The sequence below is a fragment of the Choloepus didactylus genome, chromosome 2 (assembly GCF_015220235.1).
Source record: "Choloepus didactylus isolate mChoDid1 chromosome 2, mChoDid1.pri, whole genome shotgun sequence".
Classification (NCBI taxonomy): Eukaryota; Metazoa; Chordata; class Mammalia; order Pilosa; family Megalonychidae; genus Choloepus; species Choloepus didactylus.
The window spans coordinates 6,667,773-6,693,280 of record NC_051308.1 but is presented as its reverse complement, the minus strand read 5'-3'; the positions used below and the strand labels follow the sequence as shown (position 1 = coordinate 6,693,280).

General features: G+C 40.7%; 1 protein-coding gene across 3 annotated transcripts in view; it reads left to right on the top strand.

Annotated features, from left to right (window-relative positions):
* CNKSR3 (CNKSR family member 3) overlaps window positions 1–25,508 on the top strand; it is a 108,111-nt gene that overhangs the window by 76,563 nt on the left and 6,040 nt on the right. For 2 of the 3 annotated variants that reach the window (XM_037819866.1, XM_037819882.1), the window contains exons 3-12: window positions 1,324–1,526; window positions 2,048–2,135; window positions 9,885–9,926; window positions 10,996–11,115; window positions 13,921–13,980; window positions 18,570–18,638; window positions 18,884–19,030; window positions 23,172–23,296; window positions 24,181–24,389; window positions 24,874–24,963. In XM_037819866.1, the coding sequence (XP_037675794.1) occupies window positions 1,324–1,526; window positions 2,048–2,135; window positions 9,885–9,926; window positions 10,996–11,115; window positions 13,921–13,980; window positions 18,570–18,638; window positions 18,884–19,030; window positions 23,172–23,296; window positions 24,181–24,389; window positions 24,874–24,963 (1,153 nt within the window). The remainder of the gene's footprint in view (window positions 1–1,323; window positions 1,527–2,047; window positions 2,136–9,884; window positions 9,927–10,995; window positions 11,116–13,920; window positions 13,981–18,569; window positions 18,639–18,883; window positions 19,031–23,171; window positions 23,297–24,180; window positions 24,390–24,873; window positions 24,964–25,508) is intronic. The other variant, XM_037819873.1, reaches the window with a different exon arrangement.

The following is a 25,508-nucleotide window of genomic DNA, read 5'->3' as shown; positions in this document are numbered from 1 at the left end:
CAGAGCTTACCTCCTGGTGGACAGAGACAGCCAGCAAACTAGGTGGTTTAGATAGGTGCTAAAAGCTGGAGATACACTAAAGAGTGGCTTCATGGGGTGGTTAGTGAGGTTGGTGGTTCTCAATCAGGGATGATTCTCCCCCCAAGGAACATCTGGCAGTGTCTGGAGACACTTTTGGTTGTCACATCAGGAGGGACGTTGCTCGTGGCATTGAGTTAGGTAGAGGGCAGGGGTGCGGCTACACATCCTGCAATGTGTAGGATGGCTCCTGTCAGAGAATTATCCAGCACCCAATGCCATTAGTGTCAAGGGTGAAAAACTCTGCTCTGTATTAAGTGATCAGGAAAGCTTTATAGAGGAGGAGCCATTTGGGCCAGGATGTGAATTTTAAGAATTTCCCATGTCAAGCTTTGTAGGAAGAGCATTTCAGGAAGAAGAACCAGCAAGAATAATGTCCCTGAGGCAGGAGCAGGCTGTGGGAGGAACTGAGAGAAGGCAGTGTGGCCGGAATGGTAATATCAGTGTCACGGGAAAGCCAAATTGTGTCTGATTTTGTGGCCATCATAGGAGTTATTAAAGTGACTGGTGGGCTTTTTTTTTTTTTTTTTTTTTAAAGGAAGCACAAATTTAATCTATGGTGGGGCATTCTACCACAATGGACAAAAGTCTATTAACTTTTTTTTTTAAGTTCAGTTTTATTGAGATATAGTCACATACCATATGATCATCCATGGTATACAATCAGCTGTTCACAGTGCCATCATATAGTTGTGCATTCATCACCCCAGTCTATTTTTGAACGTTTTCCTTATACCAGAAAGAATCAGAAAAAGAATAAAAAATAAAAATAAAAAAGAACACCCAAATCATTCCCCCATCCCACCCTATTTTTCATTTAGTTTTTGTCCCCATTTTTCTACTCATCCCTCCATACACTGGATAAAGGGAGTGTGATCCACAAGGTTTTCACAATCACACTGTCACCCCTTGTCATCTACATTGTTATGCAATTGTCTTCAAGAGTCAAGGCTACTGGATTGGAGTTTGGTAATTTCAGGTACTTACTTCTGGTTATTCCAATACATTAAAACCTAAAATGTGTTATCTGTATAGTACATAAGAATGTCCACCAGAGTGACCTCTCAACTCCATTTGAAATTCTCGGAGCCACCGAAGCTTTATTTTGTTTCATTTTGCATCCCCCTTGTGGTCAAGAAGATGTTCTCAATCCCACAATGGACCAGCAGGCTTTTATGAGTTATTACGAGAGTTTGGACGTTGTTGATTGTTCAGGATTTGTCCCTTTGCTTTTATTTTCCGCAGAATTATGGCCTCGAAACAGATAATATGAAGAACTTGGTTCTGAAACTGCGCGCTTCTTCCCACAACTTGCAGAATTACATAAGCAGCCGGCGGAAAAGTCCAGCGTATGATGGGAACACATCACACAAGCCCCCCAATGAGTTCCTGACGTCTGTGGTGGAGCTCATTGGGGCTGCTAAATCCCTGTTGGCTTGGCTAGACAGGTAAGTCATGGATTTGCCTCTTACTCTCCTAAAAGCAGGGCCGGAAAGGCACATAAGCCTGTACTTTGCTTTAGGAAAATGAGCCATCATCCCTTTCATGTCTCTTTCCCAGGACTCTCCAGTAATTCTGGACCCAGTGGTAGATTTTCAGGTCCCTTTGGACATTACTTAAAAGATTAATAGCAGAAACAAATTTACCCCATCTTAGAAAAGAATGAAACTATTTTGAATGTTGTGTTTTACTGAGGTTAAACATTAATGACTATTTGGTTGGTATGAAGGCTCTTAGTTGACTTCTGACAGGATGTTAATTGTCTTCTTGGCTCTTTTGGGATGTGTTTTTATCTGGACTCTGTGTCTTTTTGATTCAGATTCCTATTTTATGTGTTACTTGAGAGGAAGCATTTATGTAACAAATAATTTAAATTAGCCTGTCCTATAGCCATGCTTGTCAATGTACAGTGTGGGATTCCAATGTATTTCCTTTTTTCTTTTTTAAGAGAATTATTGTTATTTTCTAGGACTCCATTTACAGGGATCACTGATTTCTCAGTAACAAAGAACAAAATCATTCAACTTTGTTTGGATCTGACCACTACAGTGCAGAAGGTCAGTATATCATTTTTACTTTCTGAAGTTTTTCTTTCTTTCCCTTTTTCCTTCGTCTTCAAAGGGGGAGTCACATGTAGGTATGGAATACTATTCTCTTTTATTCCACCAGAATCGAGTAGAGAGGAAAGGCTTATAATAGATACACTGTATAGGTGGTTTCTGAGAAATAACCAAAGTCCTTTGAATCAAAGACGATCTCCTTTTGCCCTAAAATAGTTGAGCAAATAGTCTTCTTCTTCCTCTAAAGTGTTAGAGCCATTAATTTTTTTAAACTAGAAATTCTGGGGCAATTAAATGTCACCGTAATTGTTGCTCTGAGTACCTTATTGTATATGCTTCTTAATTTTCTTTTCATTTTGACTTGTGGTTATTGGGTGTACCAGTCAGGATAGGCTAAGGTTATGATGTCGTAACAAACAACTCCAAAGCTGCTGCAGTTTATTTCTGGATCATCTACATGCAAACGGGCTGGCTGGGGAATTTCCTCCATTTCTCTTGATTCCAGGACCTAGTATCTCCTGTTCCCTGTCCCCATGGCAGATGGACAGAGAGCCTGGAAGGTTTCATACTGACAGTGTATTTTGTAAGTAATACATGTCAATTCCACTCATAGCTCAATAGGCAGACCTAGGTATCTTAGTAAGGGTCCTGGTAGTTTTACATCAGTCCATCTGCAACTTAACTAGCGTCTGTGATCTTAACTTGTGTTTTGTTTGTTTGTTTGTTATTAGTTTCCTATCAGACCATCAGCTCTTAAGGTCACGTCCTGTCATAGTGCCTGGCATGTAAAAGACACTCATTAAATATTTTTGAAATGAATTGAGGCTACAAAATGTAAGGAATAGCTTCTTCTTTTTCCCTGTCCCACTTGGATCTAATGTGATTCAGCATTTGTTTCCACTGTGGATTTGGCAAAAAGTGAAGAACATCCTTTCCTCAGTGCTGACCATGCCATAAAGTCTACGTGATTCTGAAAAGCCATGTGCTTTCTGTTTGTTTCTGGAACATGAAGAGTGAAGTTTGGCTTTGCACATGACAGTTGTCGAGATCCAGTCTAAGTAGCCATCAAACCCAAGGCACACGTGACTCCCTCATCTCCACTTGAGACCATGTTCTTAGAAATTCTTGGAGCGTGGAGAACTGAAGTGGCTCTGAGTCTTTGCTCTTTTTATGAAGCATAAATTAGTTTTGACAAAAGAGTATGATACCAATCGCGATGCATTAATTATACAGGCACTGGATCGGTCCTGGCATATGTGGTGGAAGGCACTTTCCTGATATGTTGAGGCTTTCTTTTTCTTTCTCTGCATCCCACTCTCCAGAGTATTCTGCCTCCTATTTTGATTTTTTACGTAAAAGTTTACTTGCAAGCAATTAAATGAAAGCATGAGTTAAACATCCTAATTGGCAAATGGGAACGATTTGGTTGTAGGTGGATCTGTATCTTATGATGAAGGATCATGGCCTATGTGCCTGATTCAGGCTGCCCCCTGCTCGACGTAGGAGGAGGAGGAGAGTGGTGAGATGAAGGCAGAGAGAACAGCATGCCTTTGCACCAGATGAATCTGCTTTGCCTAAGCAGATTGCTATTATTGGCTTTGCAGGTATTTGAACTATTCCTTCAATAAATATTTATTTAGCACTGGCTTTGAATATTTATGTAGCACCAACTATGTGTCTGCCACTGGTCTACAGATAAAGAAATCCCTGACCTTACGGAGCTTACCCTCTATGGGGGAAAGAGAAAAATAAAAAGATAAATAAGCAAAATGCCTGAAGTGAGAGACGTGCTAAGGAGGGAAGGAGGACAGGAAGTGTTGAGAGTGGAGCCCAGTTTTAGACGCATGGCTAGAGTGAACCTCAGGAGAAGGCTACATTTGAGTAATCCGACCAATATAATTCTGTGCTTGTCTAGGTGAGTGGGTTGATGGCATCATCTCAAGTGGTATTTTTCCTTGTGGCTGTAGAGGTATTGATTGTTATGAACTGTTGATAAAAAAATGTCTCCCCATTGGAGGTACAGATCCTGATCTGGTCACATCAGGAAGATACCTGCTGAGCATACAGCACAGAATTAATGGTGATTTTTAAATGTGTGTTTACATGAGTGAGTTAAGGTTTTTTACAAACAAGGTAATGAGAATTTTTCTTTTCTCAGGAGAAAAATTTTTTTTAATTCAGTTTTATTGAGCTGTATTCACATACCGTACAATCATCTGCAGTATACAGTTGTTCATAGTACCATCATATAGTTGGGCATTCATCACCACAATCAATTTTTGAATATTTTCATTACCCCAAAACAAAATAAGAATAAGAATAAAAATAAAAATAAGAATAAAAATAAAAGTAAAAAAAGAACAGCCCAAACATCCCATCCCTCCCATAACCCCCTATTATTCATTTAATTTTTGTCTCCATTTTTTCTACTCATCTTTCCATACACTGGATAAAGGGAGTATGAGCCATAAGGTTTTCACAGTCACAATACACAGTTATCATATATCTGTGTAGAAATCATATATCTACACAGATAATCATATATCTTCAAGAATCAAGGACTGGGTTGCAATTCAACAGTTTCAGGTATTTCCTTCTAGCTCTTCAAATATACTTAAAACTAAAAAGGGATATCTATATAATGCAAAAGAATACCCTCCAGAATGACCTCTTGACTCCATTTGAAATCTCTCAGCCACTGAAGCTTTATTTGTTTCATTTCTTTTCCCCCTTTCAGTCAAGAAGACCTTCTCAGTCCTATGATGCCAGGTCCAGGCACATCCCCAGGAGTCATGTCCCATGTTGCCAGGGAGATTTATACCCCTGAGAGTCACGTCCCACGTAGGGGGAAGAGCAGTGAGTTCACCTGACGAGTGGGCTTAGAGAGAGAGAGAGGCCACATCTCTCAGGAGAAATTTAACCCAAATTTAAGGGACACAAGAGAAACTGTTTTTGTTTGTGTGTGCATTCCATTTTTGTTTTTGTTTTTCCTTTTGTGCTCATTGATGGGGATTAGTCTCGTGTTATGTGCTTTAGAAGGAAGGCAACCATAGGTTCAAATCCTACCTCTACCATTTATTAGTCTGTGACCTTAGGCAAATCACTTAAAATTTATGAGCCTTCATTTTCTCATCTATAAAGTGGGAATACTAATAATTTCCTTATCAGTTGTAATTGTTGAATTAAAAGAAAGGCAAAGAAAAAATGTGGGTTTAATATGAAAACAAACGGAAAAAAAATTTTAAAGTATGTATATATGCATATTTAATATACACACATGTACACAGAAACATATACACAGGAATTTATAAATAAATGCAAGGGGACTGTGGAAGAAAAGTTGGATTACCTTGGCACAGAGAGAGGTGGGGAGGGAACATGTATACATGTACAGTTAGGAGTAATAATATAAAATGTTTTAAAAATAATACCTATCTCAAAAGAATGCTGTGGAGACTAAATGATATTATATATATATATAAAGCACAGTGCCCCCTTAATAAATAGTAGCCTATACTAGGAAATTAAAAAAAGCTTGTGTTGTGGTTTGCTAAAATTGCTGAAATGCAGTATACCAGAAATGGGTTGGCTTTTACAATGGGGATTTATTAGCTTACAAATTTACAGTTCTAAGGCCATGGACATGTCCATATTAAGGCATCAACAGGATGATACCTTCTCTGAAGAAACGCTGCCAGCATTAGGGACCCTCTGTCACATGAAAAGGCACATGGCTGGCGTCTGCTGGTCCTTCTTCCCCGGGTTTTGTTGCTCTCAGCTTCTGGCTTCTCGGGCTCCAGGGGCTTTTTCCCTAAGCTCTCTGGGCTTTTTCTGTCTTTTATCCTCTCATAAAGGACTCCAGTAAAAGGATTAAGACCTACCTCAAATCAGCTGGGTCACATCTCTAATGAAATAACCTAACCCAAAAGTCCCACCCACCACAGATCTGCACCCACAGGAATGGATTAAAAGAATATGGCTTTTCTGGGGTACATAACAGCTTCAAACTACCACAGCTTGCTTTTACTGGTTTTCTGGAACCAAACTTAATGGTTTAAGGAGAAGTAGTAAACAAATATGTTGTTCTTACATTCTGGGTTTTTTTTGTTTTTTTTTTTTTTCCGATTTTAAATTTGAGCAATTTTTAAGGATTAAGACTGTTGATGTATAAATGTACATGGAAATTTCACCTTATGAACTTGGGTTGCCAAAGTTGCCTAGCTCTCGGTGAACATGTATTTTCTGTAGTAACTGGGATTAGATAGAGAATGTAGGTGCTTCGGCAAGTGGTACTACCGTCACCACCATCCTAGTACCAAAACTTTTCCATCACTCTAAACATAAACTCTGTACCCATTAAAGAATAACTCCCAATTCCCTCTTCCTCCAGCCCCTGGTAACCTCTAGTCTCCCATCTGTCTCTATGAACTTGCTTATTTTAATTATTTTATGTAAGTACAATCATGCAATATTTGTCCTTTTGTGTCTGACTTCTTTCACTTAGCATCCTGTTTTCAGGGCTCATCCATGTTGTCAGAACCTCATTTCTTTTTACAGCTGAATAATATTCTGTTGTATGGATGTACCACATTCTGTTTATCTGTTCATTGGTGTTGAACACTTGGGTTGCTTCCTTCTTTTGGCTACTGTGAATAACGCTGCCATGAATGTTGGTGTGCAAATATTTGATTAAGTCCCTGCTTTCAGTTCTTTTGGGTATAAACTTAGGGGTAGGATTGCTGGGTCATATGGTAATTCTCTGTTGAACTTCCTGAGGCCCAATTTTACATTTTCCCTTTCAGTTTTATGGCTGTTCTTTAAGATGAAGGGAGGGTAAAAAGAGACTGTGATCTGTACTCTCAATCTATCCTGCTTATGTCGTGATGACATAAAAATGGATGGAATAGCAATGGCGGGTGGTAAGTTTAAGCATGGAAAGAAATGGGGGAAATAACCAATATGAAGCCCAAGAGAATTGAACAGAAAGAAAGATATCCTTGAAAGCAGCAAAGAGAGCATGCAAATGATGTCTTGTGTGTGCTGTGCATGCTTTACATGTCACCACATTTCATCCTCGACAGGGATGTGAAGTAAGTTTTGTGTTCATCCCTGTTGTACAGAGAAAGAAACAGAGGCACAGTGACACTCAACAACTTGCGCAAGTTGCCTGAATCCCTAAGAAGGTCATGTAAGGAGGAGAAGCAGGAGAAAGGGGCCACCTTTGGAGACAACCTCCTGATAGTGGCCCCAGACTAGATCTCTGCCAGTTGGGCTGGTCTGTGCCTGCTGATCCAGGACTGTAACAAATCTCACTCCCTGCCTTCTATCTGACTCATGAAGGGGTGACTTTTTTCCAGTACCTCTTTTTTCCATTCCACTGACTTCATGCCAAACAATATGAAGTCACGCCTGCAGCTGCTTCCTGTGGGCAGGAATGGGTGTGGGAACCTATGCTAACGATGACGGAAGGTAAAAAGTGAGCCCTTTCACAAGCTGATTTGAACAATATGGCAAGCAGAAACACTCCACTTGCCCACTGGCTCCACCATCACAACAGCCAAGCCAATTTCTTGGGATCTTCTTGGATCCATCAAAGAATCACTTACAGGAACCATGAGGTCAAACAGCTTCCTACCAAAGGTCACAATCTTTGGCCCTGGTGCATTGAAAGGACTGCTCTGCACGTGGGTGAGCATGACCCAGGGACGACAGCACTTTAATCACTTGGGGATTTTTTTCATGAAAGACCATAAACACAAATTGTTCATTTTACTTTTGGCATAAGACTACATGAGCATACAATTTTCGTGGAGTTGATATTTATTTAATAAACCTGTCAGTCAGAGGGTATAAAGAGGGAATGAGCCATCCTGGTTGTTGCTCCCATGCCCAAGAGGGTGGTAGAAAAGCACATTTTGAACAGGAATTATTCATATTTTATAGTAATTGTAACTGTAGTTTGGATTTACATCAAATTCAGTCGTGATAAAATACATTTCCCAATAATAGAGAAGTTCAAAACATTCCCCCAGCAATTTTTTTCTTAAAGCATCCATTTTTTATGTGTTTCAACCTCTTCTCTTCTCACCCTACAGTACCTCCCTATTAAAAAACAGAAAAGGAAAGTGACTTTTCTCTTTTTTAAGTGTGTTCCCAGTGGACTTCTCCTTTCCTGAAGTCCATGTAAATTTTGGGAGTCATGGAATCGCTATTATTGTTTCCCACATTTTTATCTAGTAGAAAAAAAATCAACGTTTTTTACAAAGGCAACCAAAATCTTAGTATACAATCATATAGGGTAGAAATTAGTAGTCATTCCTTCTTATCCACCCCCCCCCATTGCCCCATAGTGGTAAAAATGACCTAAAAATGACTTTCTGATGTAACTGAAAATCTTACTTGACAATTCTAATAGAATTGATAAATATTCTTCACATACATGAGTTATTTATTTAGCGTTTTCCTTCTTATGTCCCAGTTTCAGATGCTACTTTATGGTGCTGAATGAATTCCGAAGAATCTAGTTAGGCTCCCTTTACTTCTGCGTGCACCCTACAGTATAGGTTGAAATCCTCTGCTGCAGAAAATTCTAGAACATTAACTGTGAAAGTTTCACCTCAGCAATTTCACTTTGGCTGCTTTTATGTAGGACAGTGGCGATTCCTGTAACTAGCCAGCCAGGTTCATGCAGTGTTCAGGGTCTTTTGTTCTTAAGCTGAGTAAATAATGCTTTGCATTCCAGCCCTTTATTAAATGTCATCAATAGCAACCCTCAAGACTATTTTTTTTTTTTTTTGGCAGTCTGTTAATGAATGTTTTGTTGGGCCTTTTTCATCTATTAAGGACTGAAATATCTGATTTAATCTCAGTGGTGCTTAAAATAAACTCTTGTGGCTAGGTTTACCCACGCCCTTATTTGAAAGCTATTCTTACGGGCAGGCAGAGAGCTCGAGACTCCTGGCTGGTTGACCTGCTGCTAGCTGGGCCAAAGCTCACATGTGGAGCCTTTGTCAGGTTTTTTGGTCTTTGACTCTGACTTTCTACTCTGGGTAGTTTGCACTGAGGGTGGATTTCCTTTCAGTGATTTCTGTAGATTTTCAGGTTAAATAATCTGTCAGTAGGATTCCTCAGGTGATAAGCTCCTTGGGTCGAGAAGAGCAGAGCCTTAAGAGGGGACAGACGTCAGCTGCTCTCCAACTCTGTCCCCCTCCCCTATCCAGGTCTCAGCCCTGCTCACGCTGTGCGGGGTAAGGATGGGGCGTGGGGAATGGGGTGGGGGGTGGGAGTGGGGCAGGGGCTGTCAGGAACCGTCTTGAGCTCCAAGAACTTCTCTTCCTTAGACTTGTGCCTAGCATCTGCTTTCGGTAACTAACATGCTGTCACTTGCAGTATTGTCTGCTGACTTTGGTGACCCTCCCTTGTACTTTATACTAAGCCCTGAGCGCCTTTAGATTTCTGAGAGTCCGCGATGGGGAGTAGAAGGGAGCAGGCACCATAGTTCTAACCCCCACCCCCACACCCATTTTATTTTCCCTATTTTTTTTCTCTTCAATTCATGGGGTTTTGGAAAAACTTAGCTCTTTATAACAAATGATGGGAATGCCTCACTCACAGGATTTCAAACCATTGTGGTAAGAATAAGAAACGTTTTCAGAGTAAAAAAAATATCTAGAAAGCCAAGCCAACAGCTTTTGAAAGTTTTTAGCACTTATACTTAGTTTTTATTTTCTTCTCCCCCTTATTTAGGATTGCCTTGTAGCAGAAATGGAGGATAAAGTTTTAACCGTAGTAAGTACACATTCTAAAAGTTATTGGAAAATTCCTTTTCCAGAGGCAGTGGGCGTCTCATTAATTAAAGTAAATGCATTGTGGCTAATTACTTCAGGATGTACTTTGAAATACTGGCTTTTGGGATATGGTTCCATTAATTTAGGTGGAAAGGGAAAACTTACAAAAGTTATTTAACAAAATGACCAACTACTGTGAAAATTCCTGTGCTTATATTAGGTATATTTGTCTCTCTTCTGTTTTTTCCCCCCTAAACATTTCATCAGTGTTCAATTATATTAAATTGCTAGCTAGCTTGTTAATCAGGATTAACCTGATCTGCCAATTTCACTTTGGGACCATTTCGGTTAAAAAAAAATCTTGGCAAAAACCTTAGGATGGAGGTGGGATTGTATTGTGACTGTTTAAAGAGCATTTTGTGATATTCGTCATCACTTCCTCCTTTTAACATAATCCAGGCTGAACTCTTTTGATAAGACCTTCCTGATGATGTTGAGGAATTTAGCCATGAAATTGCTATAAATATATTTTCCATAAATAGGGAGGCTAAACAAATTCGAGGAATTTAAAAAGTGTCACGTCTTGGATTCTCCCCCTTGGAAAGAAAAATTACTCTTTGGAATTTCCTGATTCCTCTGGTGGTTTAATTTTGAAAGTTTACGTGAATCTGATTAGGTGAGATAACCACATGTAACCACTGTGATTTCTACTTGGAGACCACTCATGGGGATCCTCATTTTTGTCTCTTTTAAAACTTTACCTTTTTTGTGCGTGAGTAATCACTAAAACACTATACAGGTGGTTAAGGATAGAGGATTCTCCTTAACTGTTGGGCTGTGCTCTTCAGTGGTCTTAAACGAGTTTAAACAAAAGCTGTACTTCATAAACAAAGCTAAAATGGTGGTAGTACTCACAGATTTCAAATATGGGGCCTAAATGCTGTGCATTTGTAGAGCAGTATTTTCAAAATGATTGCAGAGATGATAGGCGAAGTGTGTCCTTTTGAAAAGCAGCTTTATGTAAACCTGGCTAATGACTGAACCTTTCCTATTTTCCTCTCTGACTCTAGGTCAAGGTTTTAAATGGAATCTGTGACAAAACAATCAGATCTACTACAGATCCACTCATGAGCCAGTGTGCTTGTCTGGAGGAGGTTCACCTGTCCAACATTAAACCTGGGGAAGGCTTGGTAAGAACTCTAAACTTGTTTTATTTGCAGATGATAACACATTCCATCATTTATTAAAATTTTTAATAATTCTGTATTGGTTTCACTATGATTCTAAACAGTTGAATTAAATTAGATGTCTTCCATTATGGGGTTAGGAATTTGCCATCTTGAACTATGTTATGTTTTAGATCTTTAAAATGTAAAATAAATACAGGTTTTAAACTGTGTACTCACCCAGAGAAGGAATTATTTTCAACAGTTTTATTTTTAGGATTTAGCAATGCAAGGAGATGTTAAGATATTTACACAAAGGAAAGATGGTATCTGGGTGAAAAAAACAAAATCTGCTCCGAAAGTCTCTGTTAGCACTTCAGAGGAATGTGAGAAGTGGCTGGTGGAAGGAAATGAGCCTTAAAAAATGTCCAGAAATGTTTCATAAGTATTGGATGAGCTGTATAATAAGAGGCCCTGAGAATACACCCCAGTGATCTCCCAGTACCGAGATGGGCATGCCTGCTCCGTGATTAACTTGCTGACATTTGAGTGAAGAGGCCGTGGGGCTGGTTGATTACATTAGGAGCTTTGTGTCAGAGAGAACCGGGTGTAAATCCCAGCTCTCGAGCCTTTAACCTCTTTACCTGTCAGTTTTCTCATCTGTCAAAAAATAATAATAACAAATGCCTCATAGAGCCATTTAAGTATAAAATGAGAGGATGAAAGCTGACCATCAGATGCTGAGAGCATGATGGATGCACCATAAGTGGTAGCTGCAACTCCTGCTCTGCCTTTGATGAGGGGAAGGTGGAGGAGGAGGTGGAGGAGGAGGAGAAAGTGCCTCAAGTGTAGGTAGCTGAGGGGAGGTGTGAAGGCAGTCTCTGCTCTTCAGTTGTGTGTTAGTTTGCCAGAGCTGCTATGACAAACACCACATGATGGATTGACTTGACAATGGGAATTTATCAGCTCATGGTTTCAGAGTCCAAAATCAAGTCTTTAGCAAGGCCATGCTTTCTCCCCTCATCTGAAGGATTCAGGTGTGGACTTGCCATAGTCCTTAAGGTCCCTTGCCTTGCCTCTCTGCGTCCCATCACAGGGCGATCTCTCTCCTTGTGGCCTCTCTTCTGGTTTCTGCTTACTTCCTTCTTCTGCCTCCTCCCCATGGCCTTCTCTAACTCTGGCTTCCGGTTTCTTCTCTGTATAAGGTCTCCAGTAATATGGCATCTTCAGAATGACTTTATTTACAGTGGGTTCCCGTCCACAGGGACATGGATTAAGATTAAGAGCATGTATTTGTCAAGGTACAAATACAAGCTGCCACAGATAGGAAAACAAAAATTGACTCAATGTGGACAGGCCAGCATTCTTAGGAAGTAGAATTATGCATACAGATACTGCTTGGCTCCAAAGTCAATGATGGATTATAACAGATTAGGTTTAAACAGGGAAGACTTCCTGGAGGTGAGTGTATTAGTTGGGATTCTCTAGGGAAACAGAACCAGCAAGAGATATCTGTAAATATGAGATTTTATAGAAGTCTCATGCAACTATGGAGATGCATGAGTCCAAATTCCATAGAGTAGGCCATGAGCTGGCAACTCCGATGCAGGTCTTTGATGAACTTCCCGGGAGAGGCTGGCTGAAGGAGAAATGAAAGTACTCTCCTCTCCCTTAAATGTCTTCAACTGATTGACTTAAATCCAACTGACTGGCTTCTCGTTGTGAAAGACACTCCCTTAGTTGATCATAGATATAATCAGCCACAGATGCAATCAGTTGACTGATGATTTAATAAACCAGTCACAGTAACGATTAGGCCAGTGCTTGCTTGACCAGACAACTGGGCACCATCACCTGGCTAAGTTGTCACATGAGCCCGACCATCACAGTGAGTTTATAGACAAATGTCCTGAATGGGCAGAAATGAAGTTGCTATTTCAGATGGGAATATTATCTAGCCAGTGCCCTGGGAAGGGCAAGTTCTATGTTGGGGAGAAGCTGCTGTACCTTCTCTGCAGTTGGGAGTGACAGGATATGAGATGCTGGGGAGAGCCTTGGAGGAGTTAGTGTTTGATGAGATTCTCATTAGAGAGCAGTACAGGTTGCTGAGTAGAGCAAGTTCAGGGTCAAAATGATTTCTGAGGAAGATCTAAAGTATTATAAAATAGATACCAGGATGAGTCACTAGTTTTCACTGGATCTACTTTTTGCTCTCTTTCCCCATCTTCTAACAGATTAATTAAACTTTATGCACCAGGTTTGTGAAACTGTAGCAGTCTTCACTCGATGATACAGCATTCATCTCTTAGTTTGTCTATCAGGTCTCTTAGGAAAGATATTTATTCATCTTTATGCTTCTCAAATTTGCTTCCTATGTCATGTTATTTAACAGTCTTCTCCCCTGAACATGCCACTCATACGTCCTTGAATAAGCCACCCTGCAATTAACTGCTGATACCAAATTTAAATGAACGTATTGTGTCACTAGCCACAAAGAGATGGTCCAGAAAGAACAGTCCTTGTTTGAAATGCACCTGAAGAGTTTGATACCTCACTCATTCGGCAGGCAGAAGACTTCTTCTGCGTCCCCAGAGGAGTGGCCAAACTCTGTGTACCTGGTACACAAATTCTATTATTTGTCTATTCTAGTCTTTCTCTGTTAGTTCCCCCTCACTGCCCTTTGGATCTTGCTTCACATTATTTCAGGATGTTTAAAAATGAGTATCGTTCAAAGGGACTGTCATTACTGTCTCATAGCTTTAAGTCTCCCTTGAGGCTGTATTTCCAAATATTGCAGCAAAGAGCTAATATATTTGTGACTCACCCTAGGGCATGTACATCAAATCAACCTATGATGGATTGCACGTGATTACCGGAACCACAGAGAATGTAAGTGTATAGCCATTAAATTTAAAAGCTGTTGTACATTTGAACAAGTTTGACATGAATTCTCTACACTTTTCATTTAAATGTGTGCATGCTGTTTTATTATCTGCAGTGAAAGCACTGGGTGCCTGCTTTGTTTGTTTCTGTTGACAGAGCACTTGTTGTCAGTTTATTATTTACAGTGTACTCCACTGCTCTGTTCACAGATCCTGCCCAGTTTTTACCTCCACCCTTGTGTTAATTATTCCTTTTGAACCCTGGAAGCATTAAACCATAAATACAACAGTGGTCTCTTTGTTGTTGAGAATCACTCTCATAAAAACTGGGATTGGTGACCATATGTGTAAAATGAAATTTTTTTTCTTGTTTAACAGAATTTATGTTTGCCAACAAGCCAGCTATTTTGGGATTTTTGCATGACATAGATTCTTTTTATAGAGCTGTATTTTGTAATATTTGGCAAGAGATTGAAATTTAGATTTTTTTCTCCCAATCCTTTGAATAGAAAAGGCAGGGCCATTTCTACTGCAACAGACTTTTGCACACTGTTTACTGCCTTCTGGAAATTCTGCTACATGTAGAGTTTTTCTTTACCTTCTCAAACATTTTGAATTTCTAAGAAGTAGGACTATTTGAACACTTTCTTCTTGCAACCTACCATTTGGCCAAATTTTGAATGACACTGATATGAAGCCAAGACTGTTTGACTAGCTTCCCTGGGTCTGTATACAAAGAAGCTTGTATCTGCGTAATTAATATACTGTTTAGTCAACTAAGACAGGAAGAAATAATTCTGAAAAATGGAAGAAATTTTGGTAACTACTTTGATGATCTGTCTGGTACAAGTATGTTTCTCATTTTGAAAGCTTTAGCTGTGAGGTCTTTTGATAAAATAAAATGTGGCGTGATCTCTGACTAGCATGTGTGACAAATGCTTGATTTTTGTAGCAAGAAAATGACATTGCTTAAGACAGTTGATTAATTATAAGTAAATTGTGTAGTTCTGGCAGACAAAGGAATAAATAGCTGTCATGCTTCTAAGCGGTCTCTATTGAGCTTTAGTGAAAATACTTGGAAAGCCACTAGAATTTTTATGCCAAGTCATCTGATAGGCAGACAGCAGCGCAAGCTGTACTTTTTAGACTGGGAGTGATGCTAAAGAAAAAAATTCATAATGTAATTCATCCTTTATCCTTGCTGGAGACATCGATATGTTTCCAGCTGAACCATGACGAGAACATCCTTGTGTACTATTAAGTACATTGTTTGGGAGTTGGATGGATTCAGAAGGATGATAAATATCATCTTTGTTTTTAAAGAGTTGAAGTTTGCATCTAGCAATTTTGTGATTGCCTAGTTTAACTTAACCAGAGCTGTGTAGTTCCAGACTCTTTAAACAGCCTTCTTGAAGCAATTTCAGTTTTGGATAAACATGTGGAATGCTTTAATATTGCTCCCAGAAGGCACACGGATTCCTCCCCTCCTGCTTTTTTTAAAAAAATTAAGAGGATGAGAGTTGAATGAGAGGCTAAACAAAGCTGCTTTTGAATCAGATGACATGTCTAATGCAATGATGTATTCCCCAGAATTCCCACCAGAATCATAAGGTTGGGTAGGAAATTCCTGGTTCACCTGGCTGTAGTCTCTCTTAGTGCTTCCCTGCAGGACTGTACCGAAGCCATTCCCGAGAGAGGTGGAAAGCTTTGACAGTGTCACTCATTCCTTCAGTCATTGAACTTGGCCTTATTGAGTCCATTTAAAGTGTTCGGCACTGGGCTAAGCCTTCAATATGAGTCTGGGAAGTTAGGTCAGAGCCTGCTTCTCGAGGGTCTAATGTGCCAAGTGGACAGTGGAAGATGTCAGCTCCAGGGCAGCTTTCTGGCTATCACTTAAGGCCACTGGGACTTTTCAGGGTCAGAATGCTTTCATGGGAGCCTCATGTGAAGGGTGAGAGTGGACGGAAATCACCCCATTGCATTCCCAGGTGCCTTGTCTCCATCTTGCTCTATCTTGGGCTCCAGTCTGAAGCAATGCCAGCAGGCCCTCCAGTACGTGATGTGTTTGGAGGTTACCTCCATTCCAAGGTCAGACTAACAGTATCTGATGATTCTCTATCTGACTTCCTCTTTGATGTTGTTCAGATCTTAAGAGAACTCTGGATATGACCCCGTCCACACTCCTGTACCCGCTCCACCCACCTCGAGATTAGGTGGGAAGGAGATTGGCCTCTGCAGAATGAGTGCATTCTTCTCCAGGTCATCACCTTCTGCAGCAAACCAGAACAGGCATCACTTTTCAGTAGTCTGGCTCCTGGTGAAGATGGGCAAAGTGATGCCCTGGGGGGAATTTTGGTATCAAGCTCTCTCTTTACTGTTGTTCTGCCAAATGCCACCCTTAATCACTTGTTCGGACATTTGAGAAATGAATGCATGAAGATCGTTAGGAGGGGAAGTCAGTTCAGGACATCAAGGCACATCTATAAACAGGGACTTCCTGGCCTTGGGATCATCTCAGAACATGGATGAGGTGGGGGTGGGGGAATTGGGTATAAAGTGAAACTTGATCATCAACAAATTTTAATGTTTTAGCTCAGGAAAACTACCCAGACTGTACTGATTAGGATCAGTCTTAGCTAAGTAGGTCTGTAACTTAAGGGCTGAGCATCTGACACACTGGGGAGCAAGAAGCATAAATGCACTTTGTTTCAAGTATCCCAGGAGAAAGGGATTGCAAGGCAGGTTGTTGCCCTGGGTAAGCATGAGGCTGCCCTCTCAGGTGAGCCACTGCTGGTTGTTATGGCAGCAGGTTAAAAGATTTTAAAAATAACTGTCACAGCCACCTATGCCTTGTGTTGGCCCCAGATGAATTGGGAAGTGTGTTTCTGCAGTTCGATGATGTTCGCTCACTTCTTGTTGAGCCTGTCACAACAGCTGGGTGAGACAATTGAGCAAAGGTGTCCTGATTTTAGTTCCTGGCTCCCTCTCTGTGTTCAAAGGTGCTATTTTTTTTTAGGATGGTTGTAACATGCTTGAAGGTTCAGCCAGTTACATAAGGAACAAAATAAAATATTCTCATTTGATTATAATGTTTAAATCAAAGGTTTATCCTGACCTTCTCTTTTGGTGATATGAAATAGTTTAAACCTAAGGAGTTCTAGATTGTTTATGTGAAGAAGAATACTTATAACAAAATATTTGAAAGAGAGATAATATCCCTCTATATGTATATGTAGATGTTTTTTCTTTTGCAAGTTTGTAACAAAGTATGGACTTTGTAATGAAGCTCATTCATTTTGAATTCAACCTGAAAATGAAAACACTTTAAATTCATTTTCTTTAAAGAAATAAATTTTCCATTGCCACTATCTAATCTAATTTAATAGCATTATAATGGCTTTTTAAAATGTTTTGATAGCATTGTGATAACATGAAAAACAAGATTGAGTAAAAATAACACTTTAAAAACAATTGTTTAAAAAGAAATGGGAAAACAGTTTGGCAGTTGTTCAAAAATTCAACATAGAATTACCGTATGACCCGGCAGTTCCATTCCTAGGTATATAGCCCAGTGCGTTGAAATGGGGACTCAAGTAGATACCTGTGCACCAGTGTTCACAGCAGCATTATTCACAATAGCTGAAAGGTGGAAGCAACCCAAGTGTCCACCAACAGGTGAATGAATAAACAAAATGTGGTGTATACACGCACTGGAATATTATTCAGCCATGAAAAGGAATAAAGTTCTGATACATGCCATTATATGGAAGAACCATGAAGTCATTATGCTGAGTGAAATGAACCAGGCACAACAGGGCAAATAGTGTATGATTCCACTTGTAAGAACTATCTAGAATAGGCAAATACAGAGTGGATTGGAGATTATCAGGTACTGAAGGTGTGGAGGGGGCTGGGAACAATTGTTTAGTGGGGACAGAGTTTTTGTTTGCACAGATGAAAAAATTGGGGGCTGGATGGTACTGATAGTGCAACATTGTAAATATAATCAATACTGGTAGTTACAATGGCAAGTTTCATGTTATATTTGTGTGTGTGTGTGTGTGTGTGTGTGTGTGTGTGTGTTACTACAAACAAAATTTAAAGGTAAGGAGATGGGATGTGAGAGTTACAAAGATGATCTTTACATGTTCAAACAGCTGATAGCTTTTACAAGATTAATTTTAATAGGGATGTATGTAAAGTAGTTTTTAGATGAACTAATGACTTTTTTAATGAAATTTTTTTGAGATATATTCACATAACATACAATTCTCCAAAGTGTATAGTCAGTTCAGTGACTTTTATCAGGTAATCATTCTTGACAGTATGCCCAGACTCTCCGCTCTTGGTTAGATGAATGCTGCTACTCTCACTGACTGATTATCAATTGTAACAGACCACTAATAAAATAGTTAATATAAGTATTCCTGTACCAAGTTCTATAGACTATGTTGTCTCAGGATTCTAGGGTGCATTGTTTCATTTTTCCTGAGAAAATTTTATTTCCATTACTAGTTGCCTGCAGAAGAACAAAAGAAGAAGAAATAGAAAGTTTAAAAGATTAAGATATGTGTCTTTGTTTATTTCTCTGTATAGTCTCCTGCAGACAAATCTCAGAAGATTCATGCTGGTGATGAAGTTATTCAAGTTAATCAGCAGACTGTGGTGAGTTTGTTTATTGAGACTTACGATTCCCCTTTAGAACTTTTAATTAAACCCAAAGCCATTTCATTTTAGCTTTTAAAATTTGCAGTTCATATCCAGTTTTCCACTATTTTAAGTAGTGCCGAATTGAACATATTATCTAACTGTTTGCTCACAACCCTGATTTCCTTAAGATAAATTCATTGATTTGATTTTTTTATTATTCATGAGCGAGTTCTCCCTCATTTTTATTATTTTCTTTGAAGGTGGGATGGCAGCTAAAAAATCTGGTGAGAAAATTGAGAGAGAACCCCACGGGGGTTGTGTTACTGCTTAAGAAGCGCCCCACAGGTTCTTTCAACTTTACTCCTGCTCCCCTGAAAAACCTCCGGTGGAAGCCGCCGCTTGTGCAGGTATCTGTTCTTAGTGGTGTGTCTTCGTCTGGCATAGCTCACGAACAATTCGTTTGATTTGTCTCTGCAAAGAAAACTTGAAATTTCAAGGTGATTAGTATCAGGAGCTTATTGCTTACATAGGTATAAATATCTGACAATCCTGTTTACATGGAAATATAAATTCTAGATCTGCACTGAACAGTTTGGTTGCTGCTAGCCACATATGACTGTTTAAATTTAAATCAATTAAATTAAATAAATAAATTAAAAACTCATTTCCTCAGGCTTCACATCCACATTTTAGGTGTTTAATAGCCACATCTGCTCAGTGGCTGCCATACTGGACAGCACGGATGTAGATTTTCCATGATTGCGGAAAGTTTATCCTTGACCTTCTCCTCTCTTTTATCAATCATGTGTAAATGTGTGTGGTTTGAACACTAATCTTTGAGAGAGATTGCATGGAGTCAAGTCCTTAGCAATGTTTGGGTGGTGGAAGCAATCTACCCTGTGGAGAAGGGTATTTTATCCCTGACACTGTTTAGGATTGCCAACGTGTGGTGATAATTAAAAGCAGACCCACTTTAATGGTTTTTATCATTGAAATCCCTTACTAACGAAACATCCCCTTCTTTCCTACACCTGGACAGCCCTTCCTCACCAGCCAGCGCTCCCCTTGTTACGCCATTGGGTGCTCAAGGTGTATTTCCTAAGCCGTGAAAGAAAAGTAACAACATTTTAATGCACTTTTAAAGACTGAGATTAAATTGTATTTGTAAATAACTGATAGCGGTTTTATTGTACATCTTCAAACAGAGGGAGCAGTAGTCTCCATCAGTTTGGACACAACAGTGATGCATGGGGCCCTGGAAATGCGTCTACATGTGCACCTTATGGAAAGGGTTTAAAAATAAATAACACAGCGGACGATGGAGCAAGGATGGGCACATAATGAATGTCACTTCTTGCATAACAGCTGAGCATATTGATCACACTCTGGCTGCTTCTGTTTGCATCCTCTAGTATATGATACAACGGCTTCATTTTTTTTTTTTTTTTTTGGACTTCTATGTATATGTTAGTTAGCATCATAGAGGTGCTTAGTTCATCATAGATAATTTATGCTGGCTCTGCCTGATAATTGGCGCATGAGAAAAATGTTGTGTTCCCCAAAAGGAGAGATAGGTTTGGAGTACACAGGTGAAGATATACCTCTGCCCAGATAAGGGGGAGCACTTTGAAGTCTGGAGGGGCAGGTGGGGTTCAGTTGGCAGATGGGAGGTGCCTAGCATGGAGGAGATGAATGGTATTCTTTAAACGTGCACGCCCACAAACCATGGATGTAATGGCTTCAAGGAAGGCAGGGTCTTAGATAAGACTTCCTAGAGGCAGAGTTTTGAGACAGAGGTTCTTATGGAAGTGATATTTTTGAAAGTGTGTGCTTCATAAAACCTACAGGGATGTGGGAAAGGCGGCAAGGGTGGAGTCTCAGATCAAGTTGAGCCTTGGCCTAATATGTAGGATGAGGTCTCCAGGCATAACCAGGTCAGGAAACCAGCCTCTTACCCCCGGAATCAAGACTCTAGGCTTTAGATGGTTTTAATCAGAAGCAGCAGCTCTGTCAACTGAGAGCAGTTCTCCAGGGAAGGAGGTAGCTGTGAGTTTTATTGGCCGGGGGATGGTCCACAGGCTGGCAGAGGGGCTCTAGACAGGCACTGCAGTCCACCTACTGGGAATGAGTAGATCAAACTGCCCAGAGCACAGGAAGGGAGAGAAAGTTGGACTGGTAGACTGAGATGGTGCAATGGCAGGCCTAGAATGCTTTGCAGGTAACAGGTGACTGTGTTCTTCACACCAATATCAAAACCCAAGGAATACCAAGTCTAGATGTAGAGTGATGTAGTCTTGGACAAGGATGATGAGAGTGGCAATTCAAAAGAAAGACAAATGCAAGAGGCCTTTTGGAAGAAGCATCAAAATATGACTCAGAGAGCAGCCCGGCATCATGGTTGGCGGCGGGGGGTGGTGGGTCTGGAATCGAAACCCTCGAAAGTTCAAAGCCCAGCTGTGCACTGATGAGCTGGGGGAGCTTAGTTGATATTTTACCTCTCTAAGCCTCAATTTCCTAATGATTAGTGTTGACTAATTAGAAAAGGAATTGGGATAAGGGACAATTAAGGTGAGCAACGCAAGGGAGAAGCAGATGTCAAACATGATGGCGAGCCTGGATGGAGATATCAGGGACAAAAATTGCAAAGTTAGGAAAGAGCCGTTTGGAAGGTGAGGTGACAGGTATTTTATGCATCCCTGTTTGAAGCAATAGAGGAAAATTCAAGTGGATGTGTTCAGAAGATTGGTGAAAATACTTTTAAGACCCTTGACTTTTGGAAATTCATTTAAGAAGGGACACTCTTCTCTTTCTCCTGTTTTGTCTACCTGTCACCCTCCCAAGTTCCGTTACCTGCGTGGTTTGAGGAAGATGGTGGAGGAAGGAGGCACTGGGAGTTTGCTTCTGACCTGGGGATCTAATCACCATCCCAGGGCAGAGGCACTTTTACAGCTTAACTGTCAAGCGTTCTCTCCACTTGTCCAAGATATTTCCAGAACGTAAAATCTGGGCCACAGAGTCCTTTTATGCCTTGGTATATATTCTTTGTGGATGTTCTCAGTCCCTGTGCCCCTCACTTGGCATCTCTCTGTGTTTCATTCTTGAGTGTTCTTTACTCCTGGGCACCCCCAACCCTTGGGAGTGAACTTCTTTATTTATTTTCAACATCGCTAATATTGCCTTGCCACAGAACAAGGTGGTCATCATTCCATTTTCTTAGGCCATATCTGTTTTTAGGCCTTAATCTTGGTAAGCAAGGGTTATTGATACAGAGCTAATTATTTATGTTGGGGTTTCCAAGGAGTGGTTTTTCTGTAGAAATTCCCTAATTTACTTTTGCTTCAAAGATTCTGAGGGCCTGGCTCCCTGGCCCTGTGTTTTCAGACATTTTCCAAGATTGATGTAACAAAATGCAAATCAGTTACATATTAAGCAAACTAGCAGATTACGTGTGAGCAGCCAAAGTCTAAGATATGGAGATTGCATTTTGGGAGTTGAAAGAAGACGTGCCTGTCTCTCTTTGCCTCGGTTTCCCTTCATGCACCTCCAAGCAGCCTCTTCTACCTTCCTCCTTTGCCAGTCTGTCCAAACCTTAGACTCCAGCCCACATTCCCAGTTTTCCATCCAACTGCAGCTAGACAGGAAGGAATTTAAAGGCACCTTTTTATATCCACCCAGGGCCTAGCACAATTCTCATGCAGGGCCTTGTTTGAGTGACTTGACTATAAGCTTTTCCTTGCTCTTCCTTTACCAACCAGAAAAACTTTTTAAAAAATGTTTTAAGACTGTAGAAGGGATAAGATTGAAAGCCTACATTTAGACTTTAAAAAATAGATCCCTTGAGACCAATAACATAATTAAAATTAAGTTGTGTGGACTTAAAATTCTTTAAATTAACTTATTTGTGTATGTATATGACAGTAAACTAAATAGTATGGGGTGCTGTGCTTACCAAGTGTCAAACCATGTCCTGAGCCCTTTACCTGTAGTATCTCATTTGATTCTCATAACTAACCTCTGTTGGAGCTCTTCTTATGCCCATTTATTCCCCTTTTACAGAGGAGGCCCAGAGAAGTTGAGTAATTTGCCCAGAGGCACACAACTACTAAAAACTACAACCACATAAGTCAGATTTGAGTCTATACTCCTACGTTGTTCAGGATTTTTATGAACTAAATCATCTAACCCTCAGTGCAACCCTAAGAAATAGGTACAGTTAGTGTGGCTGTTTTGCAGGGAAGGAAAATGAGTCACGGGTGTTTATGTCATTTGTCCAGAGCTCAGATTATAACCTGGGCACCTGGGGATTGAGCCTCTGCTTTCCCCCATTGTGCATCCTGTCCTTCAAAAACTCAGCAAATCCTGAGTGTCTCCAGCAAGCATGTGTGTTGGATGTCGCTGGTAGTCATAAACCCATGGATAACCTCGGCCCCTCTTTACACATGGGCTGGTGTAGGGTTGGGGGAGGGGGCGCGATGTGCCACGAATAACCTCTGAGTCCCTTTCACTGTCCTTATGCGGTGGGCATGGCTGCAATGCTCTTTGTTTCAGACCTCACCCCCGCCCACGACAACCCAATCCCCTGAAAGCACGATGGATACCTCGCTGAAGAAAGAGAAGCCTGCCATCCTGGACCTTTACATCCCTCCCCCACCGGCCGTCCCCTACTCCCCACGGTAGGTGAACATCCACTTTGTGGAGTGTCCCCTCCTGTTCTTGGAGATTCTGAGTGGTGGCAGGAAGCCCACGAGGGTCCTGAACTGCAGAGCCAAAGGGCCGGATCTGAAAATTGAGGTTAAGAAGTGTGATCAGACTTACCTTAGGGGAAGTGTAGGCCCAGATCCAGGTTTTGTGTGGCTCGAAGCTATACGATTGAATAAGGGAAGGAACTCTTTAAGAAAAGAATACAAAAATATCTTACCTTTGAAAAATATATGGTAACACGTGCTTGTGGGAACATGTTGCTAAGGCTCCTTCTCCTTGGGCCTTGGAAGGGACCGTTTGAGGGGCCCTGACACTTAAGTTGCATTAACTAAATGGTAAACTCACCTCTAGGGAGGAGGATAATAAATATTGCAGTGAGATCAAGTAAAGTTACAGCTTCATTTTGCTGTGAGAGAGATGTGTCCCTCATAGAACTTAAGAAAAAGGGAAAAAGTACGAGTGTAGGTGATGAGTCAGTGTGTGCACACTTGTGCATGTGTATGTGTATCATCATAAATCCCTAAAGCTGGTTGCTTTCTTAGTGGCTATTTTAAGAGACTTTAACCGTGTGACCCATGGCATAATGAGGACGGTCATACTGGATGGTGTATGGGGATGATTTAGGCATGAAATCTAGGCTTTTCTACATCAACTCACCTATTTAGAGACGTTGACTCCTATTTACTATGATCTATATGCACTGGAGAGGCAAGGGGGGTTGAAAAAGGAATGCTTTTGTCCTCCGATGGAGAAAGAGGATTGAGATTATGTGTGTGGGATGTAGCATGACACCTGTTAACTCTTCATAGGAGAGGATCCTTGTAGGAAACTTAAATTATTGCACGTTCTCTTCCAGGGACGAGAATGGGAGTTTTGTTTATGGAGGCATCGGTAAGAGCAAACAGCCAGTGCCTGGCCCTAAGGGTTCAGAGTCCCCCAATTCCTTCTTGGACCAGGAGAGCCGACGACGACGATTTACCATTGCCGACTCCGATCAGTTGCCCGGGTACTCGGTGGAAACCAATCTTCTGCCCACGAAAATGAGGGAGAAAACACCGTCTTATGGTAGGTTCCTGCGTGTTTGTTTTGGGTTCTGCCACTTGCTTGTGCTTCTGTTTCCCCGTCCCCTTCCTTGTTTGGAACTGCTGGATGGATTTGGCAGACTTTAAGGGTAATCCGAGGAGAACAAAAACCTCAATGAAATTCTAAGTATGAGGCCTTGATTCGTCTCACTAAAGCGAAGCCTTGTTGAGTCTCGGAGCCCAGCTGGGTGAGATCATGTTACAGTTTTAGCTTTTGGGGCCTGGACGCTAACTTTGGAGCCACTTGGCTCTCACACACGCAGACTCGAGTTTTTAACCTGCTTCCGTCCCGATTGCTTGCCGTGGAAATAACGATGCTTTAAAATAGTCTCCTTATTTATAAATAACGTTGTTGCTTCTGCTAAGCGGTTGTGAGATTGTGAGCTCTAAACTGTAAATAAAGGGAAGGATTCTGTAAAGCCCATGAACTTGCCAACCTTGTCACCTTCCTTCCCGACGCTGGGCAGGCCGGCCCCGTCCTTTGTCCATGCCTGCGGATGGGAGCTGGATGGGGATCGTGGACCCTTTTGCCAGACCTCGTGGGCATGGGAGGAAAGGTGAGTTTAACTTAAGCAAACCCAAAAGCACCCAACGGGCAATCAAAATACCCACCTCCTAGTTTCAGCTTCACTCCTGAACTAAACATGTAATATTTCAATAAGAGACGTAGCTGCTCTGAACTCCCATCTCCTTATCTATAAAGTCAGGTCGACCAATGATTTCTAAAGTGGCAGAGTTGTGTGATCCTTGTGACTATAAGTCTTCCAGTTAGTTTCATGTGTTTTAAAAGGCTGCCTAGTTTTACAACAAGTACAAATCAGTCATTAACTAAATAATCTCATCCTGAATTTAATGGCTGTTATTATTAGAGTCTGTTTGACTTTTTGATGAAAAATCATGATTTTTTTTTTCTCCCTGATTCTCCTTGCCTTAGAGAGTAATTTCTGTTTGAAAAGAGATTTGTGTTTAATTCACCCTGTAGTCAGAATTACTGGTTATTTATTGCACTAGTCCCAAGGGAAATGTTTTAAAATATTCTTATTTTTACAGGATCACATTGACTATCAATACTGGCAGGACACTGGAACCCCATTGTTTTGTT